This window comes from Epinephelus lanceolatus, chromosome 1 (genome assembly GCF_041903045.1).
Source record: "Epinephelus lanceolatus isolate andai-2023 chromosome 1, ASM4190304v1, whole genome shotgun sequence".
In the NCBI taxonomy this organism is placed as follows: Eukaryota; Metazoa; Chordata; class Actinopteri; order Perciformes; family Serranidae; genus Epinephelus; species Epinephelus lanceolatus.
In genome coordinates, this window is record NC_135734.1 from 34,615,268 (window position 1) to 34,627,602 (window position 12,335).

The following is a 12,335-nucleotide window of genomic DNA, read 5'->3' on the forward strand; positions in this document are numbered from 1 at the left end:
CCCCAGGGTCAACTGTCAGTAGGGAACCACTGATGTTTACGCATAAACAAACAGGGTCCAGGGTCCCTGAACTCCCCAGAAAGCTGTCTTTTTAATGCAAAAACTCAAAGTATACCAAAACAACAAGACAATTTGTTGATTCCTCTGCCAGATAATAATCTGTATAATAACCTAGCGTCCCATTCCCTCAAGCTAACCTATTTTGCATGCAGGGGGCGCATTGCTTGAGCACATGAAATGCTTCTTTAGGATGTCACGTTGTGCCGTTACGTCATTTTGTCGACTGCGTCACGTGCGTCCGAGGGAACAGCGAAAGAACAAGATGGAGGAATATGCCAGAGAGCCATGGTGAGTCTAACCGGCTATAATATATTTTTTACCTTCTGTTTTACTAAGTCATCTCTTTCTATCAACTACCACTTTAAGTGTGTGTAATTATTTTTATGGTATAACTCGTCATATCACCCCAGATATCTCAAAGCCGGCTAGTTACCCAGCGTTAGCATAGATGCTAACTTTACATAAAGCTGTAGTAGCGGTGTGTGCTAGCATCAGAGCGTCGTTGCTAAATCACGTTGTTAGTGACCTTGTCGGTTTACTCGCCCGTGTGTCAGCACATTCAGTTCACTGACTCCTGTCACTCGGTGAACAAGGTGATAAATGACCTGCAGTGAATACCAAGAGTCGCTGTGACAGTTTTATCCCTGTAGCATCAGTTACGGATGTTTTAGTATATCGGAAAGCTAGCTAAGTTAGCCACCGGTGTGCTAATGTTATCAGTTGGGGGCAGCCTGGGGATTGCACAACAGCTAGAGAAGGGTACTTTGAGTCAAGACCAAACCAATTTATCTGGAAACCTAGTGACTGAAATTAATAGTGTCGATGTGGCGTTAAAGATGACTTGTTTTGTGGTTAGCATTAGTGACACGTTTATATCATGGTCTGTTATCATGCTGTATGACTGTCCCTGATCAGGTGATACATCCTGTAATAACCAGGCAATACAAGCATTATCTAAACATTAATCTCTTCACTGCTTTTACTCAGCTCGCAGTTTTAATGTAACAACTAGCTATAACAAAAGAAAAAAATGCAGTTTTCAAGATAGAAATGTTAAGATTATCCGTATTTTACTCTCGTTACAACAACAATAACAGAGTGCTTGTCGCTCTACAAGCACGCTTGGCCTCCAGTCTGTACTTGTAGGGTATATCAAGGCTAAACCTGCTATCAGAGGTCATGATACTGGCACGTGTCAGTGCAACCTTCATGCACACTATGTACTTTATTTGACAATGACCTTTGCTAATAGCAGCCTTGTGCTTTTCAGCCCCTGGAGGATCGTGGACGACTGTGGAGGAGCCTTCACCATGGGCGCTATAGGTGGAGGAATATTTCAGGCAGTAAAAGGCTTCAGAAATGCACCCTCAGTAAGTTCTCTCATGTAGCTTGACAGTGTTCCTTGCTGTTTGGCCTCAGTCAGATAATATAAAAATCAGACAATCATGACATCCTTATACAAATCATACTACATGCAGCATGGGACTTGTTTGCAACCGGTTTAGAGCATACACTATGTCATTGTCAGATTACTGATGGAAATTCTCTGTAGAGATGTCATTCTTTTTTTTCACCACCAGCAGCTTCATTGTATGATAAGATTTACACCAGAATCCGAAATAAGAAACAGGTCTGTTGTCAAGTTGGTTTTCACATACCAGCAATTTGCCTATTTTATTTTCTGCAATAAAACATATTACAGAAAATACGATATGCAAAAAAAGTACTGCAAACAGTCATGAAGCAAAAATTATGAAAAATAATTGGTTTGGTACCAATGACAAGTGACGACTGTGTATGCTCTGTATTCCCCCCAAAAGTGGAAACCTAATGTTAAATGGGTTAATGTTAAAACAGAAAAAAAAAATCAACATTAGCAGTAAAGTAAAATTTAATTGAATCACTGGCATTAAAAAAAAACTAAGACTGTGTTTCCTGCTGGACAATGAGCTCAAAGATCATAGATGAGGGTATTATTAAGTACCACACATATCTACCATCTTGGGGCATAATTTGGAATAATGCATAGACAAGCCTAAACAGCAGTGGCTTCTACCAGTGATTTCAATTCACATGCTTTCTGTGGTTGTTACAGTCCCTCCCCACAGATGCACATACATGCGCACAAATAACATTATTTCACCACAGTCAGTGTTTGTCTTAAACAGAAACATTGCTTTTTTAACACAGATAAAATTGGACTATACACTATACCATGTAAATGTTATCTTTTTTTTCTGGCATGGCACACTTGTCTAAACTCTACTACTTAGGAATCTTCTCAGTAATTTCAGTGACACGATAAGATATTTCCATGTTTAACATTGTCATACTCTGCAATTTTGGCATTCATCAAGAAAGTAGGTACCTTGGGTTGACAAAGAATGTCCATTGACCTGCGTTTGGTGTCACTGTCTTTAACAGGGAATGAGCCACAGAATGAGAGGTAGCTTGACTGCCATCAAGACCAGAGCACCACAGCTTGGAGGTAAGAGTGACTGCTAAATATCAACATTATCTGCCTGAAATGGTAGATGCTCTATTTTTGATATAAAAAAACTCACTCACTGTTGGCTGGAAAGGGTATTCTGTTCTCCTTTGCAAAGAACAGGGCCTATAGTCAGCTTGGTGTTGATTGATCATGTTGATAAGGGCTGCACCTAATCAATTAATCTAACCATAGCAACAGTCTGTAATGTTACTTTAAGCCATTTTCTCACTCATGTTTGGCTGTTAAAGTAAACAGAAAATATAAAACGGCTGAATAATAATGTTAGGTGACACATGGTGTAACGTTAGCTGTGGTGCATTAAGTTTAAATGACTGCTAACATGTTCCACATGTTGATAATCCTAATATGTCATGCTTGGATGGGGACGAAAAGTAAAGAGGACAGTGTTGCCATGCTCCCGTCCTGATAAAGCCCTTTCACTTTAAGTGTCAGTGTGTAGCAGTTGTACTCCTGTGATAAGTCAGTTTAGCCACAGCCACGGGCTGTAGCTCACTCTCTGGTGGAATAAGTATAGTGTATAAGTATAACTTCCAGTCGTGGCAAAATAGCCTAACAAAGTGCAAAGCATATCTGAATCAGAGTTTGGCACTGGGTTGCGTACCTGCGGGTATATGTATTCACGGGCACAGGTAAAAATGAACTACACGTTGGCGTGTATATTTTTTATTTTTCAGAATAAAACACATCACAAAACTGTGCAGTAGGCTATATGTGTAACAATTTGACATCTAAATAACTATTATAAAGCTACAATTCCTTTTATTTTGAAAGTCAGTGACACAAGTCTTTGTGACACCTTTGACTCTGTCATCACATTTGTCACCAACGTGAAGGCCTCCAATGATGAAACTTTGCTGCTCGATGATAAGGAGGATTCTTTTGAGATTTATGGTGGTGAAGGAGCATGCTAAAAATTTTTCCTAACCCAGCAGTGATTGAGCAGAATGTTTTCACCATCCTGGTGTCAAGCACAGCCAGTGAAAGAGAGTTTTTTTCTTCTGCCAGATTTGTAATAGACCCTTTTTGCATTTGTAAGCAGTTTTGTGGGCGGAGCCGAACTGATGGCAGAAAGGCATCGTAGTGGTGTCACTGTGAGCACCAAATAACATGTTAAAAGCTCTATTTATAGTGTTTATATTACTCAACTGATTGCAATCAGTCGTGTTCACATCCATGGGTTTGTGATCTGCCTGCTGTAGTAAACAAAAAAAGTTTTGTCGTCAGTTAATTAGAATCTCGATATTTAGGCTATGACCACTGCTGGATGCTCAGTAGAGCGTGTCAGTGTGTTAGGCTTATATGAACTGAGGTATTTACGTGGTGAAACATAATTCATCATCAAAAGAAACTGTAAAAACTCACATCTGTTAAACATGGATTTGGCTTTTTGTCTTTTATTAATAGTTACGGAGATGACAATGCGTCTATGGTCTTACACTAACAAATTAACTCTGAGCAATGGGGTAAAGTTTCCTAATTGATGGGTCACTGGATCAATGATTTAACTAAAAGTCACAGTGGTCTGACATCTTCATATACCTCGTGGAAAAACCCAACGTCTTTACAAAGAATAACTGCAGCAATGTTGTTTTGACTAAGACATAATGACTGTTAATGAGTTGGTTCTGGTACTGATCCTTACGGGTATGGAGGGTTGCGGGTTTTCAAAAATGGACCTGTGCAGGACTCCGCTCTGAACTGTTTCTTGTTGAACTAATCTGAATGTTTTGTGCTTGCAGGAAGCTTTGCAGTATGGGGAGGCCTCTTCTCCATGATTGACTGTGGTTTAGTAAAAGTACGAGGGAAGGAGGATCCCTGGAACTCAATTACAAGTGGGGCCATGACAGGAGCTATCCTGGCTGCAAGAAGTGAGTAACCCTAGAAGAAGCTGGCAGTTAACTGTCAATAGAGCACATACATGCCTCAGACAAAAAGCAAACGGTGTGTTGCTGTTGTACCCTGAACAGAGTTTAAAAGTAAACCCAGGGTGCTAAGAGACATTAGTAAGAGTGTCTTTTGGGATATGTGTTTGCTTGGCATGCTTTTAGAGCACCAACATTGTTTTGCAACAGTACATCAAGTGAAAGTCAGTTTTTCAGAGAAGCACTGTGACTTGTCCGGCACCAACAGAGGAAGTTAAAGCTTAAACGTCGATGACATCAATGCATGTCGCAACATATCTTTTATTAGTCCTGAAACTGGACTGCAGTCACATTGTTCATAAGAGACTCTAATGTCAACCTGTGGTCTCTGTGACAATCTGGTTTCTTTCTGTAAACATTTTTAGATGAGCTTCAGTAAAGGTGTCACAACTTGACAAGAGCCTGATTGGCATCTTTGACTAAAGAGTTATTGAAATTGTTTGAGCTTGGCTTATTTGCTGTATTTAAACTGAAAATAAGCAGATAAACCTCACTGAATGAGAGGAAGCGGAGTTGTAAAGTACTGAGACTGTCCACATTTGGTCATTTTAATCAAGTTTTAAGAAGACCTCACATACCTCTTGTCCACTCACACAGGTGTTATCAATTTATTGCCTGATAAAGGCTCCTCCTTAGGACTGTGTGAATGTGTACAGATCAGGCTTGTTTGACTTTTTTCAATGTCCTGTTCATTTTACTGTGTTCATTTTTCACTGTTTCACAAACTTTTTTATATTTAAAAACAAAGTGGTGAAACAGTGGTCGACCTCTGACATACAGTAGCATCTAGGCTTCCCGTTTAATCTACTTCTTATGTAAAATATGAAGACTAATGTACTGTGTGCTTGTGATGCATTAACACACACTGTTCCTCTGTAGATGGACCAGTAGCTATGGTAGGCTCTGCAGCCATGGGAGGTATCCTGCTGGCGTTAATAGAGGGCGCTGGAATCTTGCTCACTAGGTTTGCCTCTTCACAGTTCCCAACTGGTGAGTAATACTTCTTCAGATATTGGTGGTTTGTTTCCTTGAATGACCGATAGAGACATAAAGGATAATACATAGACAGAGAAAACAGTGTGATGATTCTGTATGTCATAAGTCAGCCAGGTATAAATGCCTTCACAGTTGCGAAAGATTACATCTGCTGTGGCAAAGAAAATATACCGACCATGACAACAATTTCACTTCTGGTTGCCCTGTGCCTGACACATTTGTCTTTGTTGACTTACACTGCATACAGTTTCGTCACCTCTCCACCTATAACCATGCTTTACAACAGAAAACAGCACCCAACCCCAATATATCCTTTAACATGAAATATGAATGCCAGGGGTAATAGGTGTGCGATAAATTATATATATTTTTTCGTTTAATGGTAAACGTCTCATTTTTCACTTTTATTTTCAGTTTAACCAGTGATGGGTTTTGAAATGTTTTCAGAAAACATTTCATTGTAGATATTTCCTTACACAGAGAACATCTTTTATATAGTAAAACAAGACAGTACTATGAAATGTCATAGTAGGGAAAGCACAGGTGTAATCAGGAACATTAATGAGTATGTTATGTTAAGGACACACAGCTGAAGCATCGTTAATATTATTAGTTATATCCCTGTTTTCCTGCTGTAACAAGACAAATGTCGGCTGTTTAAAAGGTTTTTTCAATTCAAATAATTTGTTTCAGTAATGTAATATGCAGCATTTATGATACACTAATTTTAATAGTATGTTGTTTTTACAGTTAGTATACAATAAACCATCGTTCAGTGAGACAAATGTTTTTCCAAAGACTAAAAAAAAAATTGTTTTCGGATGAGCTCAAATCTACCTTTTGTTTTTGTATTTATTTATTTTTTTCAGCCATGAGCAGGCCTACCATTTCTATGGTGTTCTGTTTATTGGGATAATAGTTTACATACACATCATACTCAAAAACCAAGTGTTTTAGCATGCATGCCAACTTCTTTGAGTATCAGGGTTTATGTTAGCCGGTATATGCAAACTTTTGGCCGGTATCACGTGTAGTTGTCCGGCAGATGAAAACATCCACGGGCAAATTGTCTAGTGGGAAATGAGCCAAATAAATAAATACATTCATTACTAGCGTATTAAATAGCAGAATATTGTGTGATGTATAAGATATGTTGCCAAGAGAACTTGGATATAAAGTTATATTGTGCAGGCCAGATTTTAAGATTTTGATTATGGACGGATCTGTTGATACTAGGGTTGGGTACCGAAACTCTGTACTTTTTGTACTTGGTACCGATTCACGTCGGTACTACAGAGTACCAAATTTCGGTACCTGAGGTGGAGGCGGAGCGAGAGCACATGACTCGCACCTCAGACTCAGCAACAATGGCGACAAAAAAAATGTGCAGACCAAAGTTAACGTGCAGCACTGTTCCTAAATGTTCTCAATAAAATGTTGAAACTCAGAAGTTTAGACTTTAAAAAGTACCAAAATAAGGTACCGTTTGGTACCGGTACCGAATTCCAGATACCGGTACCGGTACTGTATTGGTTCAATTAACCCTAGTTGATACACTGAAAATGTACAGAATGTGTCTCAACCCTCTTCAGAGCGAACGTCACATCCAAGGTGGTCACCATCTTATTTGTAGTGTGTTTCAATGTAGTTAGGTGATGGCATGATGGATCAAGTTCCCCAGTAAGACCTAGAGATTCGCTTCACTCCACCACGACAAGCCAGATGGTGGACAGCAGGCTTGGTGATTTATGGTGACACTTGCCACCCAGAGTCCTTTTCCTCTATTCCGCCTCTGCCACTGAACTTGTGATTAGTCACTGTGTTTTATAGGCCGCCTCTTTATTTAGCCTATTTTCAAGTTATTTATTTGAAGTGCTTTATTGCTGTTTAAATGTAGGCTTTTAAATGGCTATTTAAAACATTTATCTAGTGGTTAGTTGGAATTCTGGAATATTAACTGCAACACTGCCCAAAAAAAAGTCTATCTTAAACCTTGTTGAGTGTACTCAATTTTGTCAGAATTGATTCATCAGCAAAAAATCATCTGCAGCAAGTCTAATTATTGACTAATAGATAAGTCATTTTTTCGGCCAAACGATTAGGCAAAAATGAATGGGTTCTAGCTTTAAAAATGGGAATATTTGCTTTGCCCTTTGGAAGCAAGATGTGAGTGGTGTGTAAGTGTTTTCTCATCCAGTCCACACTGACTAATTATTTAATGTCTCAGCAGTCTGTCAGCAGCAGTTTCTGGGGAACTGCGTAGACAGCGCTGACCTGCCTTCACCATGCTGACTGACAGCAGAAATTTACCGAACCAAAATAGTTTTCATGTTGGCTCCATGGGAAGAAATCAGCAGCGATTTTATGCATTGATTTGTTGATTTTATTTCCCTTTCACGTTATTGGGTGAGGGGAATCTGCCTGTAGTGAAACAGGCTAGTTCACAGATAGACTAGGAGCCTCGGTCATACAATGTTTATGCTGTTAAGAAGTTCAAAACATATACACATAAAACACATATACAGTGGGATATTTGTGTTATTTAATCAGTTGTCTATGCAGACTATGTTTCACTAAATGAGGAATGTGGATTTATGCATTTAATAAAATGGAGGCGAAACTGTCTAAACGATGCGAGAGTGACAGATTTCAAAAACACCTCTAAAAATGCTTTCAGTGTGGATTTTCCATTTGCTGTGATTGCAGGCTGAATATATTTGAATTTTAGGTTGGTGGTTGGACAAAACAAACAATATAAATAAGTCATCTTGGGCCTTTTGGGAATTGTGACATTTTCAGGGTTTTTTTATATTTAAACATAGTTGCTGAGCTACTTGACATACTAAAAATTTGTCCAAAATAAGTATCTAATGTAGAGTTTAGGCAAAGCTCAGGTGTAAATGTCATATTTTAGGGCAATGCCCACGTAGTTAACAGCTGTTAGAAGTCTGATTTACCATCATCTCACTGTCATTTCCCCTTTCTCTCCAGGACCTCAGTTTGCAGAGGAACCCGCTCCTGCTCCCATGCCCACCCCTTCCTTTGGAGACTACCGACAATACCAGTGAGAGGACCCCCCCCCCCCCACCCGACACATCTCATCCACTAGGCCTTTTTGAATTCCTTGCTGAAGTTACAAAGAAGAAATGGAGATGTAAAATACCACACATCAAACAATACCAACCGCACCCAACTTTATGGACCGTGTCAGAGAACCGAAGGACAAAATACATCTTCATTTTCCCTTCTTTCACGAGCCATGTACAGATCTGCCTTTTGCCATTCTCAGCCTTGTCATGTGCATCTGTGTCACCGTACACTGGTTAAATACAGACATGTGGTGAGATTTGTTGTCCGATGGTTTGTGGGGACGAGGTGTGTTTATCTGTTTTCTTCAGTGTTCACTGCATGTGGCCCAACGAGCGCGAGGGCAAGACTGAGGAGCTCTGGATAGTGTTGAATCTAGGAAAAACATGTCACATGTGGAACATCATGAATAATATATAAGCATACTTATGTGTATATACAGTAAAAGCTTCCTGCTTGTGTTCACTTAGTCTTTATTTGCCTTAAACGACCTGCTTGTGCTGGCCGCTGACATCCTGCCAGCATTTTTTTATTTGACTTTAGTAGAGTTATGAAGGCAAACACCATTCAGATATGATGCTATTCCTGGGATATTGGTTTGTTTTAAAGTGATTTATTTATTTTAGATTGTAAAGACGTGTACCATATTGTTCTATTGTATGTGACAGTGCTTTGACATTCAACACAAAGGTGTGGCAAAGGCTGCTAATGACAAAGGATGGCCTAGGCAGTACAAACGAATGGAGGAACTCAAGCAAGGGATGAATGCATACTGTATGAAATCTGTATGATAGATTATTCTATGGTACAATAAAACAAATAAGTTGTTAAGTGTGTCTGTCGTAGTCTTATAAATACACTTATGACATAATTTCTGCTTTGGCTCGTGAGGAGTGCAAATCATGGGTGAGTGTACATCAAAGTCTTACAGTGTACTGTACTGGTGCCACAGTCGCCTATAATCAGTGTTGTCTGGACAGGACGGCTCATTCCCCACTAGAGGGTAGTCCTCTCAAACAAACAGACCAACACTGCTCTGTCTTTGCTCGGCCAGAATTGTGCAACTGACTCTTTAAGGATGTGTTTACAGGAGCCACATAAGGGAGCACTTTGCTCTCACATTCTTGTATGTTGGTGTCACACACACACCTGTTATCGGTTTGAAGCCCGCTCCGTGAGGTGACAGGTGAAGGATGCTGGATGAATAAGGCGATGAGGAAGGAGCAGGTGATGCAACTTTAGCATCATCAGTGTGACATTTGGGGTCAGGGATTGTTCATTTAATGTAAGCTTTACACTTCAGACTTCAGTTAAGCGTAAGTCTCAAGTTTCAACTAGAAAAAGAGATCCAGAACAATACAGAATAAAGACAGTAAGACTCACTACATGACACACACCTTAGATACTGGGACAAGTAACCATTGAGAGATTTTAACGATTAATATGGATAGTATTTTCTCACATAAGTGAAGATTTCAGGACACAGGACACATCTTCTTCAATATTTTTAACGTGCACTGCCTCCCCCCACCAAATGAAAAAAGAAAGAAGCAGAAGACTTTTATTTTGAAAAGATTACAGACATATACAAATATTGATGCAGAAATAACACAAATTGGTGCATTAAAGTCACCAGGATGCAAGAAATTAAGTGTTTGATGACAAAGGATCTGTAAACCTCCTGTTTCATGTGTCACCCCCATTGCTGAAACAAAACCACGCCCTTGTTTTGTTCAATAATCAAGTAACTTAAAATTAGAAGCACTTAAATCTATCGATGAATTTAAGGGCATCATAAAGAATGTGGTGATGGAGATGTGCTTGGGTTTCTTGAGAGGCCACTATGTTTGAATAGTTGTTGTTTTATTGTGGATTTTTGTATTATATGTTGCATTTGTTTTGTTTTGTTTTGCATTACTCATAATCTCAATGGGACTTCCTGGTTAAATAAAGGTTAAATAAAAGATAATGAATCAATTAATCTATAAAATGTTGAAAAAAATGAAGGAAAACGTCACAATTTCAACAGACAACCATACTGACATATTTTAAAGTCCTTGTTTGGGCAGACCAACTCTCCAAAGCCCAAAAATATTCATAATGCTGTCACAGAAAGTTTAGAAGACCAGGACCAAACTACTAGGTCCTTCATAATGAGCAGTAGTTAAATTACATCTTAACTACGCTCAGAATTGTTCAGCTTGTCAAAGTAAAACTATTTCCAACATGTAGTTCAACTATGTCCAGACTGCATTATGGGAAATGATCACAATCTGAGTCTGGAGTGTCAGATTGTTACACACAGGTACAACTGACACTGACTCTGAGTAAACTGTAGGTGTGTGTGATTTAGGGACGAGGGCAGGCAGTCCTCCCTGAGGCAGCCTGAGGATGCGTTTTAAGGAGACAACAGGGAGCAGCTGCAGGGGTGGAAGCAGAAACACACTACACTTGTAGGGAAACTCCTAGTATTAGAGTGCAGACATGTTGGTTGCAAATCAGAGCTGATGTTAGTCAAATGGCAGGTGAGTGATCTTGTGCCATGTTGTATGGCAAAAAACATCATGAGAGTAGTATGAACGTGTAGCTTCAAGTTTACTACATGACCCGCAGTAGTTAATCATTAATAAAGCTACTGAGATTTGAATGTAGTTAAACTGACAGCCAAACACTGCAGACCGTAGTTACACAAGTAACTGAACTACATCTAGTCAACTGCTCCTCAACACTGGTCTCAGCCAGGTCTATGATAAACACTACTAACAGCTTTGAAAGGAAAATGTTTGTCATTTTAATGATCAGTATTCAGAGACCTCATATGAAGACTTTGAATTGACTTGAAATTTGCTTGAGACTTGTCTTGAGACCTTATTTTAACTTGCCCCAAAGAATTTAAGTCATTTGACATATTGGAATAGCTTACCCCAAATAGTTTAGTATGCTATCACAGAGGACTAAATAATCAGATTTTTGAAGCTGGAGCTTAAGCCTGACACTTAATAACTCTACTTAAACAATAAGTTGATTATTAAAGTCGATTAATTTTTTGTCGATCAACTATTTGATTAAAAGACTAATGTTTTCAGCTCTAATTTTAACCTATTTTCGAGGAAAATGTTCTAAAGGGCGTGTCCACTACTTTAATTCCTCACCAACCCTGTCCTTGGACTAACCCCCTGCCCCCCTTTATTATTTTTATTTATTTCTTTTATTTATTTGTATATATATTTTAAAAATGTATTCCCTCTGAATTGATTATTAACCATTTTTTAATTTTATTTTTATTTATTTTAATCATATATATTTTTTTCATTTATTTTGAATTTGTTATTTACCTTTTTTTATTAGATTTTTATTCTTCTATTTGTCCACATTTCCTTCTTTCTCTTTAACCAAGCTAACTGTGAGGGTTTACTTACTTACATTTCACCGTAGTGTATTTTTTGGAAAAATACTTGATAATATTTAAATCATTTATGACTATTATTTCACAGTGCAGAGACTATTTTCACTGCTCCTGTTCTGTTAACCAAAAAAAAAAAAAAATAATAATAATAATAGCACTTGTAAATCTCTACTGCTGTTATCTATCCCTAATTAAAAAGACTTTTTTTTTCTTTTTTTTTTTTTTAATTAAAAAGACTAAAAAAATAATGCTGTGTCTGTGTGAAACCTGAAATTGAACAGAAGGAAGCTCAGAATTTACCCTCAAGGACCTGAGACTTGTGCTGACTTGATTGCAGAATAGACTTACAGCA

At 38.5% G+C, this 12,335-nt stretch overlaps 1 protein-coding gene across 1 annotated transcript; it reads left to right on the forward strand.

Annotated features, from left to right (window-relative positions):
* The first annotated feature begins 217 nt into the window (after positions 1-217).
* Positions 218-9,408, forward strand: timm17a (translocase of inner mitochondrial membrane 17 homolog A (yeast)). Its single transcript, XM_033625486.2, has 6 exons — positions 218-348; positions 1,331-1,430; positions 2,485-2,548; positions 4,312-4,440; positions 5,374-5,484; positions 8,482-9,408. The coding sequence occupies exons 1-6, from the start codon at positions 233-235 to the stop codon at positions 8,556-8,558; spliced, it is 597 nt and encodes a 198-aa protein (XP_033481377.2). The 5' UTR covers positions 218-232; the 3' UTR covers positions 8,559-9,408.
* The last annotated feature ends 2,927 nt before the right edge of the window (positions 9,409-12,335 follow it).